This window comes from Bufo bufo, chromosome 4 (genome assembly GCF_905171765.1).
Source record: "Bufo bufo chromosome 4, aBufBuf1.1, whole genome shotgun sequence".
NCBI classification, from domain to species: Eukaryota; Metazoa; Chordata; class Amphibia; order Anura; family Bufonidae; genus Bufo; species Bufo bufo.
The window spans coordinates 581,328,533-581,349,587 of NC_053392.1; the positions used below are offsets into that span (position 1 = coordinate 581,328,533).

At 46.6% G+C, this 21,055-nt stretch overlaps 1 protein-coding gene across 5 annotated transcripts in view; it reads left to right on the forward strand.

Annotated features, from left to right (window-relative positions):
* Positions 1-3,676: 3,676 nt before the first annotated feature.
* Positions 3,677-21,055, forward strand: part of RCOR3 (REST corepressor 3) — a 35,414-nt gene continuing 18,035 nt past the window's right edge. The window contains exons 1-5 of one of the 5 annotated variants that reach the window (XM_040430379.1): positions 3,677-4,078; positions 4,190-4,246; positions 17,932-18,009; positions 18,828-18,880; positions 20,063-20,224. In XM_040430379.1, coding sequence (XP_040286313.1) covers positions 3,952-4,078; positions 4,190-4,246; positions 17,932-18,009; positions 18,828-18,880; positions 20,063-20,224 — 477 coding nt within the window. In that variant the 5' untranslated portion in view covers positions 3,677-3,951. The other 4 variants (XM_040430380.1, XM_040430378.1, XM_040430381.1 and 1 more) reach the window with 4 other exon arrangements.

A 21,055-nucleotide genomic window follows, 5' to 3' on the forward strand; every position in this document is an offset into this window, starting at 1 on the left:
TGTGGATGACACTGTTATGGGCGATCTGTGGATGACACTGTTATGGGGAACTGTGGATGACACACTGTTATGGGGATCTGTGGATGACACACTGTTATGGGGAACTGTGGATGACACACTGTTATGGGGAACTGTGGATGACACACTGTTATGGGGAACTGTGGTTGACGCACTGTTATGGGGGATCTGTGAATGTCACTGTTATGGGGGATCTGTGGATGTCACTGTTATGGGGGATCTGTGGATGGCACTGTTATGGGGGACATGTGGATGACACACTGTTATGGGGGATCTGTGGATGACACACTGTTATGGGGGATCTGTGGATGACACACTGTTATGGGTGATCTGTGGATGACACCACACTGTTATGGGGGATATGTAAATGACGCACTGTTATGGGGATCTGTAAATGATGCACTGTTATGGGGGATCTGTAAATGACGCACTGTTATGGGGGATCTGTGGATGACGCACTGTTATGGGGTCTGTGGAGAACAATGTTATGGGGGATCTGTGGATGACACACTTATGGGGGCATCTGTGGTTGACACACTGTGATGGGGGGATCTGTGACTGACACACTGTTATGGGGAATCTATGCATGACACTGTTATGGGTGATCTGTGGATGACACTGTTATAGGGGATCTGTGGATGACACACTGTTATGGGGGATCTGTGGATGACACTGTTATGGGTGATCTGTGGATGACACTGTTATGGGGGAACTGTGGATGACACACTGTTATGGGGATCTGTGGATGACACACTGTTATGGGGAACTGTGGATGACACACTGTTATGGGGAACTGTGGTTGACGCACTGTTATGGGGGATCTGTGGATGACGCACTGCTATGAGGGATCTGTGGATGTCACTGTTATGGGGGATCTGTGGATGTCACTGTTATGGGGGATCTGTGGATGGCACTGTTATGGGGGATCTGTGGATGGCACTGTTATGGGGGACATGTGGATGACACACTGTTATGGGGGATCTGTGGATGACACACTGTTATGGGTGATCTGTGGATGACACTGTTATAGGGGATCTGTGGATGACACACTGTTATGGGGGATCTGTGGATGACACTGTTATGGGCGATCTGTGGATGACACACTGTTATGGGGGAACTGTGGATGACACACTGTTATGGGGGATCTGTGGATGACACACTGTTATGGGGAACTGTGGATGACACACTGTTATGGGGAACTTTGGATGACACACTGTTATGGGGGATCTGTGGATGACACACTGTTATGGGGGATCTGTGGATGACACACTGTTATGGGGGATCTGTGGATGACACACTGTTATGGGGGATCTGTGGATGACACTGTTATTGGGGACATGTGGATGACACACTGTTATGGGGGATCTGTGGATGTCACTGTTATGGGGGACCTGTGGATGGCACTGTAATGGGGGACATGTGGATGACACTGTAATGGGGGACATGTGGATGACACTGTTATGGGGGATCTGTGGATGACACACTGTTATGGGGGATCTGTGGATGACACACTGTTATGGGGGATCTGTGGATGACACACTGTTATGGGGGATCTGTGGATGACACACTGTTATGGGGGATCTGTGGATGACACACTGTTATGGGGGATCTGTGGATGACACACTGTTATGGGGGATCTGTGGATGACACACTGTTATGGGGGATCTGTGGATGACACTGTTATTGGGGACATGTGGATGACACACTGTTATGGGGGATCTGTGGATGTCACTGTTATGGGGGACCTGTGGATGGCACTGTAATGGGGGACATGTGGATGACACTGTAATGGGGGACATGTGGATGACACTGTTATGGGGATCTGTGATTTTAGGATGTGCTGTTATGGGTGATCTGTGGATGACACCACACTGTTATGGGGGATATGTAAATGACGCACTGTTATGGGGATCTGTAAATGATGCACTGTTATGGGGGATCTGTAAATGACGCACTGTTATGGGGGATCTGTGGATGACGCACTGTTATGGGGTCTGTGGAGAACAATGTTATGGGGGATCTGTGGATGACACACTTATGGGGGCATCTGTGGTTGACACACTGTGATGGGGGGATCTGTGACTGACACACTGTTATGGGGAATCTATGCATGACACTGTTATGGGTGATCTGTGGATGACACTGTTATAGGGGATCTGTGGATGACACACTGTTATGGGGGATCTGTGGATGACACTGTTATGGGTGATCTGTGGATGACACTGTTATGGGGGAACTGTGGATGACACACTGTTATGGGGATCTGTGGATGACACACTGTTATGGGGAACTGTGGATGACACACTGTTATGGGGAACTGTGGTTGACGCACTGTTATGGGGGATCTGTGGATGACGCACTGCTATGAGGGATCTGTGGATATCACTGTTATGGGGGATCTGTGGATGTCACTGTTATGGGGGATCTGTGGATGGCACTGTTATGGGGGATCTGTGGATGGCACTGTTATGGGGGACATGTGGATGACACACTGTTATGGGGGATCTGTGGATGACACACTGTTATGGGTGATCTGTGGATGACACTGTTATAGGGGATCTGTGGATGACACACTGTTATGGGGGATCTGTGGATGACACTGTTATGGGCGATCTGTGGATGACACACTGTTATGGGGGAACTGTGGATGACACACTGTTATGGGGGATCTGTGGATGACACACTGTTATGGGGAACTGTGGATGACACACTGTTATGGGGAACTGTGGATGACACACTGTTATGGGGAACTGTGGATGACACACTGCTATGGGGGATCTGTGGATGACGCACTGCTATGAGGGATCTGTGGATGTCACTGTTATGGGGGATCTGTGGATGTCACTGTTATGGGGGATCTGTGGATGTCACTGTTATGGGGGATCTGTGGATGTCACTGTTATGGGGACATGTGGATGACACTGTTATGGGGGATCTGTGGATGACACTGTTATGGGGGATCTGTGGATGACACACTGTTATGGGGGATCTGTGGATGACACACTGTTATGGGGGATCTGTGGATGACACACTGTTATGGGGGATCTGTGGATGACACACTGTTATGGGGGATCTGTGGATGACACACTGTTATGGGGGATCTGTGGATGACACACTGTTATGGGGGATCTGTGGATGACACACTGTTATGGGGGATCTGTGGATGACACACTGTTATGGGGGATCTGTGGATGACACTGTTATTGGGGACATGTGGATGACACACTGTTATGGGGGATCTGTGGATGTCACTGTTATGGGGGACCTGTGGATGGCACTGTAATGGGGGACATGTGGATGACACTGTAATGGGGGACATGTGGATGACACTGTTATGGGGATCTGTGATTTTAGGATGTGCTGTTATCGGATTTTCCTATAGTTGATGCGCTTTTATGGAAGTGTGCATACTCTTATTGGGGTGTCTATAGCTGAGTCATTATTATTGGGTTACTGGCTCTGTTATGGAGGTTCTTCCTCTATCTTTCCCCATCTGTGTGTCTGCAGTCAGACAGGCACACATGCACAGCTGTGTTCACATCTGGCGCACAGTGCGGCTTCCACAGCCCTGCGCCTTGTCTCTGGTCCCCTCTCCCAGGCAGGCACGTCACTCGCAGCCGTGTCACTCCGCACCAGGACACCTCACGGCGGCCGCTTCCACCAGGTCAAAGAGTTCAGCGCCCACTCACCCCCTAATCCGCCCGGACTCCCCGGTCCTCTGCCCCGTCTGCCTACACCCGCTCCATCAACCTCAACGTGCCCGACCAGCCCGTCCTCTGGTCACATGACCGACCTGAGCGCCGAGACCTGAGCCCGACGGCGGAGTGATACGAAGCTCAGCAGTAAGAAGGCTGCGTGTGAGTGCGCTCCGAGCCTCCTCCATATTAACAAGTCCCCCCTGACGGATACCGACACCGGGCGGGAACCGCAGCCATGCCGGGCATGATGGACAAGGGCACCGAGTATCTAGGCAAGAATCGCTCCAATGGCACCAAGAGCCCGTCCAGCGCCTCCAATGGACACTACTCCGAGGAGAGCGGCGGCAGCGACGACGAGCACGGTGGTAGCCTCGATCAGTGTGGTGACTGACCCCCGTCCCCTGTCTCCCCGCCTGAGTGTGAGTGTGAGTGCGGCCTCGGCCCCGCTAGAGCCTCTCCTCTTCTCTCCACAGATGTGGGCATGAGGGTGGGAGCCGACTTCCAGGCCCGGATCCCCGACTACGAGCCCGGTACGTCTGCCATTTTGTCTCTGGGGCTGCGGCCGGGGAGGCGGTGGTAGCCTCGGTATATGGCAGGATAGCGGTGTGCGGGGGAGGGGTGATATTACAGGGGGTGATATGGCGGAATATGCAGGTAATGATCTTATATATTGTATAGCATAAAACTGTTACATCTACAGACGGTGTGCTATAGCAGTATTATAGGATATGTGCTGTATAAGGGGATATATGGTATTCTGCGCTGTATAACATGGGAGGATGTGTGCGGGTGATATGGTGGTATGTGGCGGTATAGAGGTGGAGGGTGTAATGGAATAAATATATATATACTGCATGAGATAACATATTACATGTATAGACAGTATATTATAAAGCATCAGTTATCCAGGGTGTGCTATAGCAGTGTTATAGGATGAGTGCTGTATAACAGGATGATATGGCGGTATATGCCGGTAATAATCTTATATAGGAAATATCCTACATAACGCAATATATTGTATTGCATAAACTTGACATGTACAGACGGTGTGCTATAAATCATCAGTTATACAGGGTGTGATATAGCGGTATTATAGGATATGTGATATATGGTAAACATTATGTACAGTATAACAGGAGGATGTGTGCAGATGATATAACATTATTCTACCTCTATATACCACCATATCTATGAAATATACTGTGTAACATAATATATATTAGCATAAAATTATATTACATGTATAGACCGCACAGTATGCTATAAATCTTCCGTTATACATGGTATAATGTAACAGTATTTTAGCCTCTGCTCTGTATAGCGTGATATATGGTAAATGTCAATCGCTGTGTGATATGTGCGGTATAACATGGGATCTGTGTGATATGTGCTGTATGATATGTGCGGTATAATATGGGATATATATTGATATGGACGTTTGCCCCGTATCCTTGGTATCTAATATGCTGCATGTTGTATCAGAAGGTTACACAATTTCATAAATGGCTGTTCCATAGAGTAGTATTCCCCCAACACGTGTCTCTCCACCGGTTGTGAGACTACAACTCCCATCATGCCTAATAAGAGTTGTTTTCTTTCCTAACCCCTGTAGAGCCCCAGGCTGAGAAGCACTGGATCAGTATGGGTGGCCCCCAGAACAGGGGACGTGTCTGGTCAGTGGTGGCATTGGCCGATAGTCCCGGTGCCCGCTCCGTTCAGAGTCTATGGGACGGCCTGAGATAACCGAATACAAGCGCGTGGCCGTCTCCGGCAGTCCTATAAAGTTAGATGGAGCAGCTGTGCGTATGACTGACCACTGCTTCATTTAAAAAAAAAGTGAACAGGGGCCCCCGTTCTATTGATCAGCAGGGGCCCCGGCAGTCAGACCACCACCGATCGGACAGTTTTCCCCTATCCGTAGGCTGGGTTGTTGGGACAACTCCATTAACAGTCTGGATATGGAGGTCAGATTTTTTTTTGCCACCAGGAATAGCGTCTCCCTTATCCTTAGGGCTCACGCACCCGATCGTGCCCCGGCCGTTTTTGCACTGCATCTGTGTAACGGATCTCTTGGCACCCCGACCAGGTATTTCCGTTGATAGGTGCTCCTAGTGCTTTCCGAGGACTCCAAGCACTCCACTTGACACCGTACGCACTGCAGACCCCACGAACCGCCGAAGCTTGGTTGAGGTCTCACCGTCTCCTACCCACCCTGGACCTACGACAAGGCTCCAGGCTCCAGTGGGTGAACCTCTCCTAAATCCAGAGAGCAGGAACAGCTCTTAAAAGAGCTAGTAGTTATAGCCAGGGGAGTATAGCAAATCTCCCAGCGTATAGCAATCCCCCAGTGTCGATCAGTTACCCAAACACCAGCCTCAACATGATGAAGGATAAAACAGGCACACTTTATTGAGGGCTACCCGCCCGTATTTATGCAGGTCCCCATCTGGTGGACACGCCCCTAGGGGACCAGAATAAAGACTGTGACACAGGACAGATACGTGGAAAATTTTAAATGGTCTCTTGGACCTGGAGCGTGTGTCTGCAACCTCTCTGATAATATAACTTAAACTAACAATTAAATCTTTATTGAAATCCTTAGATTACACAGATATATAATATATAATACTCTTAGGGACGAACATTTAAAACCATCAGGTGTGGGTAGATTCCAGGGTGATTGTATCTACTGCTAATGCGTATTTCACATGTGCATTCATGTATTCCCCCGGGGGGGGGGGGGAGCTGCACTCTGATGCTTTAATACTTTATTATATGCCTCAATCTACCCTTCCTGCCTAAAAGCTATAGACCTGCTTCCCTACATGTTTTGCCGAGCGATTCGGCTTCTTCAGGGGAAAACAGCACAGGTACCTACAGGACAGATACGTAGCACTCAGGATACACAGACACAACACATCCCCACATTGCATCATGGTTTCCTCCTCTCTGCCCTGGAGACACCCGAGGAGCAATTCAATAATCTCTCAGGACAAAGGGAAATCGCCAATACACATGTGGAGACAACAGGACAGAAATCACCACCCAAACACACAATGTCACACCCCCACAGCAAACACAGACATTTAACATAGCCCCAGATAGCTCAAGTCTTAGTGCATATCATTAGGTGAATGGCACTCAGAATACACAAATACAATACAATTGGCTATCTGGGTACACTCACATAACATACAATACAATTCCAAAGACAGATTTAAGCTGTGCGTCCGGTCTGTCTGCTCCTTTTAAAGTTAGTATGGGCCATAATCCTGAGGCAAGAGGCTGGTAGCCAGGCCCCTCCGAAACCCAGTGGCGAGGTTGGTTTCGCCACAATCTGCATTCCGGAAGGTCTGGTGCGTAATGGAGGCACAGTAGCACTACGGAGCGCTTCCGCTGGGTTTCTCTCCGTGCATGCACTACTTCTTTGCTGTGCGAACAGATCATGGACCCATTCAAGTTGATTGGGCCTGGATCCGTCTGTGGAATCCGAGCAGAATGGAGATTGGCCCCACTTAAAGGGGTATGTTTGATAGCTATTAGATGGAGGGGGTCCTACCTCTGGAAACCCCATGAGAATGAGAACTCTGTACCCCATGGGGCTCCCTGAAATGAATGGAGAGGTCGGTCAGGGATGCTCTCAGCTCTGTTCATTTCTGTGGGAGTTCTGGAGATGGCCGAGCAGGGTGGCTCAGTGGTTAGCACTGGTATTCTGCAGCACTGGGGTCCTAGGTCGGAGTCTGACCAAGAACATCTGCATGTTGTATGTTCTCCCCGTGTTTGTGGGGGTCTCCTCCGGGTTGTCTGGTTTCCTCCCACACTCCAAAGACAGACTGATGGGGAACAGATTGTGAGCTCTGCTGGGGACAGCAAGCGATGATGTATGCAAAGCGCTGTGGAGTAAGTCAGCACTATATACGTGAGCAAAATAAAGACCCCACCGATCTACATTGTTTTTGTTTTTTCTCAGGCCCATTGATTTGAATAGGTTAGTCTACCATGAAAATTGGGCCATGATACCACATACTGTGCCTTTTGGCTTTAACGAACTTGAGAACGTCAGACCTGAATTCTCCCACTCGCTATACAGGTCAGCAACATAACCCGGAAGCATCGCTCATCTGAACGAGGCCTAAGGAGGATTCGGTTGAATCACGCCTCTATGGAGTCACTCATCTGGTTTGGAGCCTTCATCGCAGATTTGGCCAAAAAAGCCAGACCAAAGAGTAGGCTCTCTGGCGGAAACCCAGTGGACCTCGTCATAGTCAGTTGGGCCCCTATAGTGCTGTTTGTGCTCTGTGGGTCCACTGCTATCTTCACTGTGCTTCAGTCTCTGCATGTAACGGGGATGGGGGGGGTCACATGTGCCGCTGCAGCCAATGACTGGCTTCATTGGTAATGTATCGCCAAGCGGCACGTCACTGGAGGGTCCAATGAAGGGCTGCAGCGGTGCACCAGGCGGGACGTCACATTTCCAGTCCACAGGGGGCAGGACCCTCATCGCTGGGATAGGGCACTAGTGACTAGGTAAGTGGCTTTTTATCTTTATTCAACTTGTCCGAGAGTTTTTTTTTTATTTATTTATTTTTATAAAAAATGTGCTTTACCTTCCTGCACTCGCTTCGGTCCAGCGCCGCTTCTCTGGGCTGCAGCAGTGACGTTCCGTGTACACCGTCATAAGAGGGGCATCCTTGCTTTTACCCACCTCTGAGAGCCACCCGATATGAGCAGCTTCCGGTTTTGTGGACCGGAGATGTCGGTGTATTACAAGGCCAACCATTTATCTCTATAAGTACTGATACATGCAGTGGGAAGGTCTGCACCGTCTGCTGTGTGCCAGGGAGTGAGGCAGCGCTTTGGATGGGGTTGTCTCTCATCAGATAAGCTTTTTAAATGGATTAAAAACCTCTACAGGCCTAATACTTAAAGCTGAGGGTTTGCTACAATGGTACACAGTATACCAGTGCTGGCAAAATGTATTGGTCTGGAAGGAGCATTGGATACAACTGGAACTTTGTGGCGAGAAACATAAGGAGGAATTTATTAAGGCTGGCTTTTCTCAATGTTGTGTCTCAGGAGGTGTGTGTGGCCGGACGCTGACAGCAGCCAGGTGTAGGTTTGTGGTGTAACTTACATAAGTTTTCTGGAGCCAGTAATATTAAAGGGGTTCCCCAATGTCTAAAACATGTCCCCCCAAATGCCCTCATACCTGCTGCTTCTTTCTGTCGTGCAGATCAAAACAGCAGGCCACAACTGGGACGAGCCTCCCTAGCGTCACCTGCAATGCTAGGAAGTCTTGTCCCCATCGTGGTCTGCCAATGGCTGCTCCCGGGTGGGAGCATATCTGTCTGCCAGCCCTGTGCTCTGGTGAAATCTCGCGCTGTAAAGTATTCGGCGCAGGTGCGGTGCGGAAGCTGGCAGCCTGCGAGCGTCTTTCCCTCACAGCGCCTGCGCCGACCTACTAGGTCAACATGACCTACTCTTGTCTGTTTTTTTTGGGACAAGGATAGGCATTGTTACAATGGATCTGCAAAAAAACAAACAAAAAAAACCCGGATGCAACACGGACCTCATCCGTGCTGAGATCACAGCTATCTCAATGGCGGAGGGCTACTTTAACCCCTCATATCACAGCATTATCTGCTCTACATCGAGAGATATAGCTGTTAGAAATTGAGTTGGGAGTGAGGGTTGAAAGTGAAAGCGGGAGACAATGCTGTAATCCTGGCCTTGTTTTAAAGCATATATTGTCAGCTTTCAAACAAGAACAGGCTCACATCCCGAGCTGCTATCCAGCCCAAGATATGAGGTGTTAAAGCAGCCGCCCTTCAGCTGGCTGTGATCTCTGCTAGCCTGGAGGAGGGGTGGGGGCAGTGGGGGAGCTGCTGGGTTGCACAGAGGAGTTAAAATATATATAAATTTGGCATCATCGTAATCTTACTGACCTACAGAATAAAGATATCATGTTATTTATACCACACAGTGAACGCTGTAAAAATAAACCCCACAAAATGTTAAATTTGGTGTTTTTGTTTTTAATTATGCATTATTTTTTTTTCCCTACCCCCAAATAATGGAATAAGAAGTTATTTAATACAATACATGAACGCCAGAATGGTTAAAGGGGTTGTCATCCCAGACATTGGTGGCATATCACTATGATATGTCACCAGTGTCAGATAGGGGCAGATCTCGTTCTCCAGAACGGGGCCCCAAAAATGATGGAGTGCACCATGCATGTGCAGCCGCCTCTCCTTTCACTTCTAAAGGAGTTCTGATAATATCCGATCAAGCGTGTGCGGCTATTTTCTGAACTCCCATAGAAGTGAATGGAGGGTGGCCATGCTTGCACCGTACGTTCTCCTTCAGTTTGGGGGACCCGTTCTGCAGAAAGGAGCAGGTCCCAGAGCTGGGATCCTTACCGAACATTGGTGGCATGTCCTAGCAGTATACTACCAATGTCTGAGGTGAGACAGTCCCTTCAAAAAGAAAAAAAATATATATAACTTGTCGGGCAAAGAAAATAAAAAAGAAAGTATGAAGACTGGAACACGGAGAGGTTAACCAGAGTTGTTCGCCAACTAAATTTACTACAGACATAAATTCAAAATCTACAATTAAAAATTGACATTTTCAGGAGGGTTTTTCCAATTTTATTTTGACTATTGGGAGGTAAAGGGCTTGTCTGGTTTTCTGATGTTGATGACCTATCCTCAGATATTTCATGAGTATCAGATTGGTGGGGGTCCGACACCTGGGGTTGCAGTGCACACCATCAACATTAAAGTGTTGGTGCGGGATAATTACATCCGCTCCGTCCCATTCACTTGTCAGCGGCTATCAGCTAAACACTGAATACAGCGCAGCGCTCGCATGAGTGCTCTGTCCATTTCCAACAGCTAATGGGCATCGGGAGGTGGCCTGAAGATAAGTCGTCAGTTTTGGAAAAGTTTTGGAAAACTGGACAGGCCCTTTAAATGTGTTGGCACTGAAAGCCCCCCCCAGTTTTTAGTAAAGTGGAGAACATCATGTAAATCGGGTGGCGGTGCTTGCACAAAAATTATGGATGTTTCCACACTTTCTGGTATAGAAGCTTTGAAGGGCATCTGTCAGCAGTTTTGTACCTATGATACTGGCTGACCTGTTACATGTGCACTTGGCAGCTGAAGGCATCTGTGTTGGTTTCATGTTCATGTGTGCCGGCATTGCTGAGAAAGATGATGTTTTAATATATGCAAATGAGTCTCTAAGAGCAACGGGGGCGTTACCATTACACCTAGAGGCTCTGCTCTCTCTGCAACTGCTGCACTTTGACAGGACCAGGCAGTGTAAACGTCATCACACCTGACCCTGTCAGTGCAGAGGGCGCAGCAGTTGCAGAGAGAGCAGAGCCTCTAGGTGTAATGGTAACGCCCCCGTTGCTCCTAGAGGCTCATTTGCATAAATTAAAACATAATTTTTCCCAGAAGTGCCGGCACATATGAACATGGGACCTACACAGATGTCTTCAGCTGCCAAGTGCACATGTAAAAGGTCAACCAGTGTCATAGGTACAAATCTGCTGACAGATGCCCTTTAAATCTCCATCATTGCCTACTCGTTTATAGGTACTTGCAGGAACCACGTGGCACAGGTACTGGTAAACATGGACTCCCTTGTGCTTGCTAGCGCCCACATCATGCTGTACTTCCCTGTGTATGTAGCAAGAGATGCTCTCCGCCACACTGGGGACTGGATGGCACGGCATCGTTCTCCCTCAACCCTAACCTCCAGGCTTGTGAGTGCGGACCACAGTGTTCCCAGTTTAAAGGGGAACGTGAGCAAATGGCATTAATCATGTAGAGAAAGCTAATACAAGGCACTTTGTAATGTACTGTGATTGTCCATATCGCCTCCTTTTCTGGGTGGATTAATTTATCCATCACATTATACACTACTCGTTTCCATGGTTACAAAGCACCCTGCTATCCATCTGTGGTGGTCGTGTTTGCACACTATAGGGAAAAGTGCAGGCCAGGACTGCAGGAGTGCACATAGGCTGGTGTTTTTTCCTATAGTGTGCAAGCACGTCCACCGCTGCTGGATTGCAGGGTGGTTGTAACCATGGATACGAGCTGTGTATAATGTGATGGAAAATTGAATCCAGCCAGCAAACGTATGGACAATCGCAATACATTAGTAAGTGCCTTGTATTAACTTTCTTTGCATGATGAATACTATTTGCTAAAAATATATATATATATATATATATATATATATATATATATATATACAGTACAGACCAAAAGTTTGGACACACTTTCTCATTCAAAGAGTTTTCTTTATTTTCATGACTATGAAAATTGTAGATTCACACTGAAGGCATCAAAACTATGAATTAACACATGTGGAATTATATACATAACAAACAAGTGTGAAACAACAGAAAATATGTCATATTCTAGGTTCTTCAAAGTAGCCACCTTTTGCTTTGATTACTGCTTTGCACACTCTTGGCATTCTCTTGATGAGCTTCAAGAGGTAGTCCCCTGAAATGGTTTTCACTTCACAGGTGTGCCCTGTCAGGTTTAATAAGTGGGATTTCTTGCCTTATAAATGGGGTTGGGACCATCAGTTGCGTTGAGGAGAAGTCAGGTGGATACACAGCTGATAGTCCTACTGAATAGACTGTTAGAATTTGTATTATGGCAAGAAAAATGCAGCTAAGTAAAGAAAAACGAGTGGCCATCATTACTTTAAGAAATGAAGGTCAGTCAGTCAGCCGAAAAATTGGGAAAATTTTGAAAGTAAGGGCTATTTGACCATGAAGGAGAGTGATGGGGTGCTGCGCCAGATGACCTGGCCTCCACAGTCACCGGACCTGAACCCAATCGAGATGGTTTGGGGTGAGCTGGACCGCAGAGTGAAGGCAAAAGGGCCAACAAGTGCTAAGCATCTCTGGGAACTCCTTCAAGACTGTTGGATGACCATTTCAGGGGACTACCTCTTGAAGCTCATCAGAGGATGCCAAGAGTGTGCAAAGCAGTAATCAAAGCAAAAGGTGGCTACTTTGAAGAACCTAGAATATGACATATTTTCAGTTGTTTCACACTTGTTTGTTTATGTATATAATTCCACATGTGTTAATTCATAGTTTTGATGCCTTCATAGTCATGAAAATAAAGAAAACTCTTTGAATGAGAAGGTGTGTCCAAACTTTTGGTCTGTACTGTGTATATGTGTGTATATATATATATATATATATATATATATATATATATATATATATGTGTGTGCCATGCTGTCATCCAACCACATGGTGGCAGTATTTCAGCTACAAACAGACACCGGGCATGCTAAGACACGTGTATTAGATGACCAGTGTGCCATTTGGGTGGAAATCCTCTTTGAAGTGTACTTGCACTGAACAAAAATCTAAACGCAACACTTTCAGTTTTGCTCCCATTTTGTATGAGCTGAACTCAAAGATCTGAAACATTTTCTACAGACACAAAACACCCATTACTCTCAAATATTGTTCACAAATCTGTCTAAATCTGTGTTAGTGAGCACTTCTCCTTTGCCGAGATAATCCATCCCACCTCACAGGTGTGGCATATCAAGGTGCTGATTAGACAGCATGAATATTGCACAGGTGTGCCTTAGGCCCCTTGCAGAAGAGAGTGTCCGGATGCGTTGTGGGAAAATGTGCTATTTATTTTTTTTTTTTTTTTTTTTTTTCTTCTTCTGCGCGAGTGCAAAACATTGTAATGCGTTTTGCACGCGCGTGAGAAAAATCTGCATGTTTGGTACCCAAACCCGAACTTCTTCACAGAAGTTCGGTTTTGGGTTCTGTGTTGTGTAGACTGTATTATTTTCCCTTATAAGCCCGGCTTCTCTTCTTTCTTCTTCTTTGAGGAATAGGACCTTTTGATGACGTCACTGTGCTCATCACATGGTCCATCATATGATCCATCACCATGGTGATGGATCATGCGATGGACCATGTGATGAGCACAGTGATGTCATTAAAGGTGCTTTTCCTGTGCACAGCAAAGATGAAGACAGAAGAGAAACCGGGCTGCGTGAGCAAGTGGATTAGGGTACTTTCACACTTGCGGCAGGACGGATCCGACATGCTGTTCACCATGTCGGATCCGTCCTGCGGCTGTTTCGCCGTGCCCCCGCTCCGTCCCCATTGACTATAATGGGGACGGGGGCGGAGCTCCGGCGCAGCACGGTGGTGCACGGAGAAAGCCGCCGGACTAAAAAACCTGACATGCAGTAATTTTAGTCCGGCGGCCTTAAGCCGTGCTGCGCCGGAGCTCCGCCCCCGTCCCCATTATAGTCAATGGGGACGGAGCGGCGGCCCGGGGGCACGGCGAAACAGCCGCAGGACGGATCCGACATGGTGAAGAGCATGTCGGATCCGTCCTGCCGCAAGTGTGAAACTAGCCTTAAGGTGAGTAAAATTTTTATTTTATTTTTAACCCTTCTAACCCTATTGTACTATGCATTCTGTATTAAGAATGCTATTATTCTCCATCCCGATCATCTCTTAGCAACCGTGCGTGAAAATCGCACCGCTTCCGCACTTGCTTGCGGATGCTTGCAATTTTCACGCAGCCCCATTCACTTCTATGGGGCCTGTGTTGCGTGAAAAACTCAGAATATAGAACATGCTGCGATTTTCATGCAACGCACAAGTGATGCGTGAAAACCAACGCTCATGTGCACAGCCCCATAGAATTGAATGAGTCCGGATTCAGTGCGGGTGCAATGCGTTCATCTCACGCATTGCACCCGTGCGGAAATCTCGCCCGTGTGAAAGGGGCCTTAGACTGCCCACAATAAAAGTCCACTCTGAAATGTGCAGTTTGATCACACAGCACAATGCCACAGATGTCGCAACGTTTGAGGGAGTGTGCAGTTGGCATGCTGACTGCAGGAATGTCTACCAGAGCCATTGCCTGTGTAATGAATGTTAATTTCTCTACCATAAGCCGTCTCCAAAGGCAGAGAATTTGGCAGTAGATCCAACCGGCCTCACAACCGCAGACCAGCCCAGGACCTCCACATCCAGCATGTTCACCTCCATGATCGTCTGAGACCAGCCACCCAGACAGCTGCAGCAACAATCCGTTTGCCTAATCAAAGAATTTATGCACAAACTGTCAGAAACTGTCTCAGGGAATCTCATCTGCATGCTCGTCGTCCTCATCGGGGTCTGGACCTGACTGCAGTTCGTTGTAGTAACCGACTTGAGTGGGCAAATGCTCACATTCGATGGCGTCTGACACGTTGGAGAGGCGTTCTGTTCACGGATGAGTCCCGGTTTTCACTGTTCAGAGCGGTTTGCTGACGTCAATGTTGTGGATCGAGTGGCCCATGGTGGCGGTAGGGTTATGGTATGGGCAGGCATATGTTATGGACAACGAACACAGGTGCATTTTATTGATGGCATTTTGAATGCACAGAGATACCGTGACGAGATCCTGAGGCCCATTGTTGTGCCGTTCATCCACGACCGTCACCTCATGTTACAGCATGATATTGCACGGCCCCATATTGCAAGGATCTGTACACAATTCCTGGAAGCTGAAAACATCCCAGTTCTTGCATGGCCAGCATACTCACCGGACATGTCACCCATAGAGCATGTTTGGGATGCTCTGGATCGGCGTATACGACAGCGTGTTCCAGAGGCAAATGGTGGTCACGCACGGACGTGTGAATGGACCCTAAGGCACACCTGTGCAATATTCATGCTGTCTAATCAGCACCTTGATATGCCACACCTGTGAGGTGGGATGGATTATCTCGGCAAAGGAGAAGTGCTCACTAACACAGATTTAGACAGATTTGTGAACAATATTTGAGAGTAATGGGTCTTTTGTGTCTGTAGAAAATGTTTCAGATCTTTGAGTTCAGCTCATGCAAAATGGGAGCAAAACCCAAAGTGTTGCATTTATAATTTTGGTCAGTGTATGTTTGTTTTGGTGTTTGTTTGTTTTTGTTTTTTTTCCCTTCTTCCCCTAAATGGGTCCATAATGTGCTGATTCATTTTATAATATATCTTCATAGGGGTCGGCCATTTTGATTAAGACACACAAATGAAATTCCTAAGGATCACAGTGTAAGTTATATGACAAACTACCCAGTGGTAGCTCCACAAAATAGCTTGGTAGCTAAATTAGTCTTATGGCTAGGGAAAATCACATTGCTGTCTCCCCTTGGGCCCCATGCACACTGCAGACCTGTACGCACAAATCTTTTAGGGCCACGGTGCAGGTTCACATCTTCGGAGTATGCAGCGCTATTTTATTTTCAGTAAAGTGACTCACACCATGACTGAACTTAAGACCCCAATGTAAGTCAGTGGGGTCCATCTGAAACTGCTGGGCATTTTTGGTTTTCTGTTCCTGGTGATGCAGAAGAAATTTGGAAATGATCAGCACAAATGTGAACAAATTTGCTAACATAAGAATATTTTTATTGTGAAAACCATTTTTTAAAATTACAGTTTATATTCCTAGGGTACATTTCCTTAAAAGTGGTGGTCTCACAAAAAATATTCTGCCGTTTTCAAACCAGCACCTGGAGCTGAATAGTTTTGTAATTAAGTTTAGTTTAGCCAGTGAGTTTTTCAATAAAATGTAGCTGTATAGCGCCACCTGCTGTTTTTTATTTATTTATTTTTTATTTCGCTGAGGTGGCCGCACATGCGGAGTTCCTTCCTTCAACTGTCTCTTGAGCTGTGATAGGGAGATCTGAGACACGCCCCCTGAGCTGTGATAGGGAGAGCTGAGACACGCCCCCTGAGCTGTGATAGGGAGAGCTGAGACACGCCCCCTGAGCTGTGATAGGGAGAGCTGAGACACGCCCCCTGAGCTGTGATAGGGAGAGCTGAGACACGCCCCCTGAGCTGTGATAGGGAGAGCTGAGACACGCCCCCTGAGCTGTGATAGGGAGAGTGCTGCAGCAGAAGAGAGACACCCCAGCTTGATATAAATGTAGCAGAGCAATGAATGGGGAGATCTCTGGATCCATGTGAGGTCCAGGGCTGGTTCTAGCTTTGTTAGAAAGAGATTGTCATGTACTATATGATGTCTGATTTTAATTTTTTTACATTAATCGTGGGATAACCCCTTTTAAGGCGCTGTCCTGTTAAGACAAATACTTAAAGTGCCTTATGCACCCAGAGCGTATTACACACGAAATCGGGGGAAAGTCAAAATTTTGACAAATTCCACACATTATCTATGCCAAATCCACACCAAAATAGGCATGAAAACGCTGAGAATTCCGATTGGAAAACCCACATGTGATACATTGCTGTGTGCATGTGACCTAAGGGTTCAGATCTGCCAATAAAATTGCAGCTGCTACAGAATGGCAAGATTTTGTATTTAAAGGGATTCTCTGGGATTTTCATATTTATGCCCTGTCCTCAGGATAGGTCAACATGAGGCCGGCGGGGATCTGACTCCCGGGACCCCTGCCATTCGGCTGTATGAAGAGGCTGCGGCGCTCTGTGAGAACTCTGGCCTTTTTCTAGGCCATTTGATGTCATGCTCAGCATTCACATGACCGAGGTGCAGCTCAGCCCCACTCAAGGGATTGAGACTGAGCTGCAATACCAAGCACACGCTCTATATTATGTGCATAGCTGTGCTTTGGAGACGGCGGCGCTCATTCAGCCTCCTCAAATGGCTGATATGTGGGCGGGGGGGGACCAGGTGTTGGACTCCTGACTATCTCAAATTGATGATTTGTCCTGAGGATAGGTCATCAAGTTTTAGTGATTATAGTTTATAAATAAAAATAATTCTCTAAGAATATTTGGGTCAAAAAATACTCCTTTCTGAGGGAGTATCTCTTTATCATGGGAGCCTATGGGTGATGAATGCCACGATGTCCCTATAAATTGGCATACCTCCAGTGTGATAGATCCTACCTTCTGTAGCTTCAGATTTCACATGCAGATCGTCCAGTCGTATCCACTCGGCCCTGAAAGCAGCTCCGCGTTCTTCTCGGTGGTTAATTCTATTAATTCCTTTTCATTTTTTGATGACTATAAAAGCTTGTTGATAAAATATTACTTTAGCTGGGACCCAGCTATTTGCATGGATAACAAGAAATCAGTTTTCTTTTAATTTCTGACATTTATATAATTTAATACCCTTAAATTGAATATGAATCCTATTAGTCTCTGACTTTTCCCTTTGCATTTAAGGTGCTACCAAGTACACGGATAAAGATAATGGAGGAATGCTGGTGTGGTCTCCTTATCACAGTATACCTGATCTGAAGTGTAAGTACTGAAGCATCCTAGTATTACCAATACCTGTGCATTGTGTGATCTCAAATGCAGCGCCTGTGAACGGAGAAGCTGTGAAACACAAGACCTAAAATAACTCTAGGGCTCGGTTCACACAGCACATTTTGCATGAAGTGCAATGCTGCCTCCCACTGGAGACAGTGCTGACGACAATGGAATTGGCACCAAAATTTGCATGCTATAAACTGTGTGAACAGGGTCTAAGGGGCATGCTGGTAATAAATGAAACAGTGTCAAGCATGTTCCTTGCCTCTCCATACGCTGGTGGGGATAGCTGAGTGTATTGCGCGGCTATCTCTCAGCCCCGTAAACTCGGAGTGGAGTGGCGCATGCTCAACCACTGCGACAATCTGGCATACTGCATGCAGTACTTTAGTCCGGCTGCCTCTCAGCGTGCGCTGCCGTGCTACCGCCGGAACTTCGCCCCTGCCCCCATTATAGTCAATGGGGACGTAGCGGCAGTCCGTGGGCCCACGTGAACTATCGGCAGGACAGATCCGGAACAGCCTGCTGGAGTTCCCCGAGTACTTTGTGAAGGATCTCGGACCAAAATGGCTAAAACGGATTCTCAGAATAAAGGACCCGTTTTTTGTTTTCTGTTCTTCTGACTGATCAGAACAACAGAAAACGAAACTGTGATGTGAACCCGGCCTAAAGAGCTGCAAGGACTCTGCGCCTCTCTACAGACTCCTGCACACTTTTTTCATATTCTTGTGGTTGAACTGAAACTGCACAATTAGTTGGTATATACATACACTCCTCTGTAAAAATCTGCTCCTCTTTTATTACAGTGGACGAATACATTGCTATAGCAAAAGAAAAGCATGGCTACAACGTGGAACAGGTACGCTTTGTATTAATCCTAAAATAATTCTGTTAGATCTGCACAACGGTTACGGGGAATCCAGATTTGTAGAAGTGACCAGCAGAGGATAGAACTGCAGCACCATTACAGAAAGAACCCTGCATGAAAGAGGCAGAGGGGCACAGGAACACCGTGACCGCTATGTGCCTTGATTTCAGAATCTGAGCTGCCTGCCCTAAAACGGCCACAAGATTGCAATGGTAAATAATGAACCAATGAACATTAGGTTTCCATAGTAAATCTCCACATATGAACATTGCCTAAGAGGGGGACGGAGGAGACCGAGGGCGTGTGAGTTGGAAATTTATAGGTGCACATTAAGTACTGTAACAACTGCTTCCAAACAGCCTCCCATTTATTTCAATGAGAAGCAGCACTCGGCTCCAAAAACCACAAGCAGAAATGCAGATTTGCATTGAAGTATACTCTCCCGCAACATTTGTCGTGTGACAATTTTTATAATGGTAGTCTATGGTGTCGCACTGTGACATAGTGCGACGCGACAGTCGCAGAAAAACCCATCAGTCGCAGTGCGACACCATAGACTACCATTTTAAAAATTGTCGCGCGACAAATGCCGTCGTGTAGACCTAGCCTTACCGAACCCTGTGAGAAAATGACATGTTCAGAAGTATAACTTTTTTTGTAAAATTAAACTACAGTAATGGTGGTCAATCTGCCATAGTGTGGGGACTTCCGATGCGGCCTACAGCTGTAGGCACATACAGATTTTTATTTTATTTTTTTACACAGGGGTAGTTGTGCCCTACAAATATTTTACTTGGCTAAAAACTGTTTGGATGGAGATAAGAGGATCTTACTTATCCAGTTCTTCTTTTTGACAGAATGTATATGGACGAAATGTAGTCATGTGAGAAGACCATTCATAGACATAAGTGCCCCCAGTACAGAGGAGCTCTTCTGTACTGGGCAGAGGGTTTATACAGGGGCAGACATGTCTAGTATTCTGGGGAAGGCAGCGGCACCATATGAAATTGCTTTCCCCCTGGAGGGTCCTATAGGAGGACATGTGGACCCATGCATCACTGGTCTATACATTACATGCTCTTTGCTAAAAGGAAAACCTGAAGGATACAGACTTGTGTAATGATAGAGCGTGTGTATGAATGTATGTAAAGTAAATGTGCTTCTTCTCTCAAGGCTCTTGGCATGCTGTTTTGGCACAAACACAACATCGAGAAATCACTTGCTGATTTGCCCAATTTTACCCCCTTCCCCGATGAGTGGACGGTTGAAGATAAGGTCCTGTTTGAACAAGCGTTTAGTTTTCATGGGAAAAGCTTCCATAGAATTCAGCAAATGGTGAGATATTGTGTGCTGCTGTACTGAGATCCTGTGTCGTCGCTCTCTTCTGCCATCATTACATACCGTCCGCTTTATAGAGCCACCACTATTGGTTTGCCTTCAAGCCAGTTTTTGTTCTGGTATTTTTATTTAGTTTATTTTTCGGCATTCCTTCCAAGAGCCATAACTTTTTTTATTTTTCTATTCACGTAGACATATGAGGTCTTGTATTGAAATGGGGAAATAATTTGTTGTGGGGTGAAATTGACACAAAAAAACAAAAACCTTGAGTCGCCATGTGTATTTTTTATTTTTCCCTGGGGGGGGTATTTTTACGGTTCTCATTAGCTGCTAAAAATGACATGACAACCTTATTCTGCAGGTCAGTACGATTTCGGACATAATACATTTATATAATTTTTATTATGGTTTTACTACTTTTGGGGGGAACATTTTTTTCTTTGCATTGCATATTTCAGCACCCATATACTACACTTTTTTTTTTTCTCAAGTGAATACAAAGGAGCCATCTCATTAAAAGGAATGGGACGGCAGAGTTTTTAACTACACTGCTCACTGCCACATTTTCAACGGTGACCAGGTAAACTGTGAAGAGAAGGCAGTTTGCTCATACGAGCGGTTCTCTTTAAACAGCTGATGGGAGGGGGAGTCGGGGTGGGGGTGCCGGGAGTCAGCCCCCCCAATTTAATATTGATGACCCATCGTGAGCGGGCTTGGCTTGTGAGTTTGTTCCGTAGGTCTGCTGCACACAGATTATGTACATGTACGTAATTTTGCATTAAGAGCTTAAAAGGTTACAGCCAGTCAAAATTTTATGTCTGACCTTTG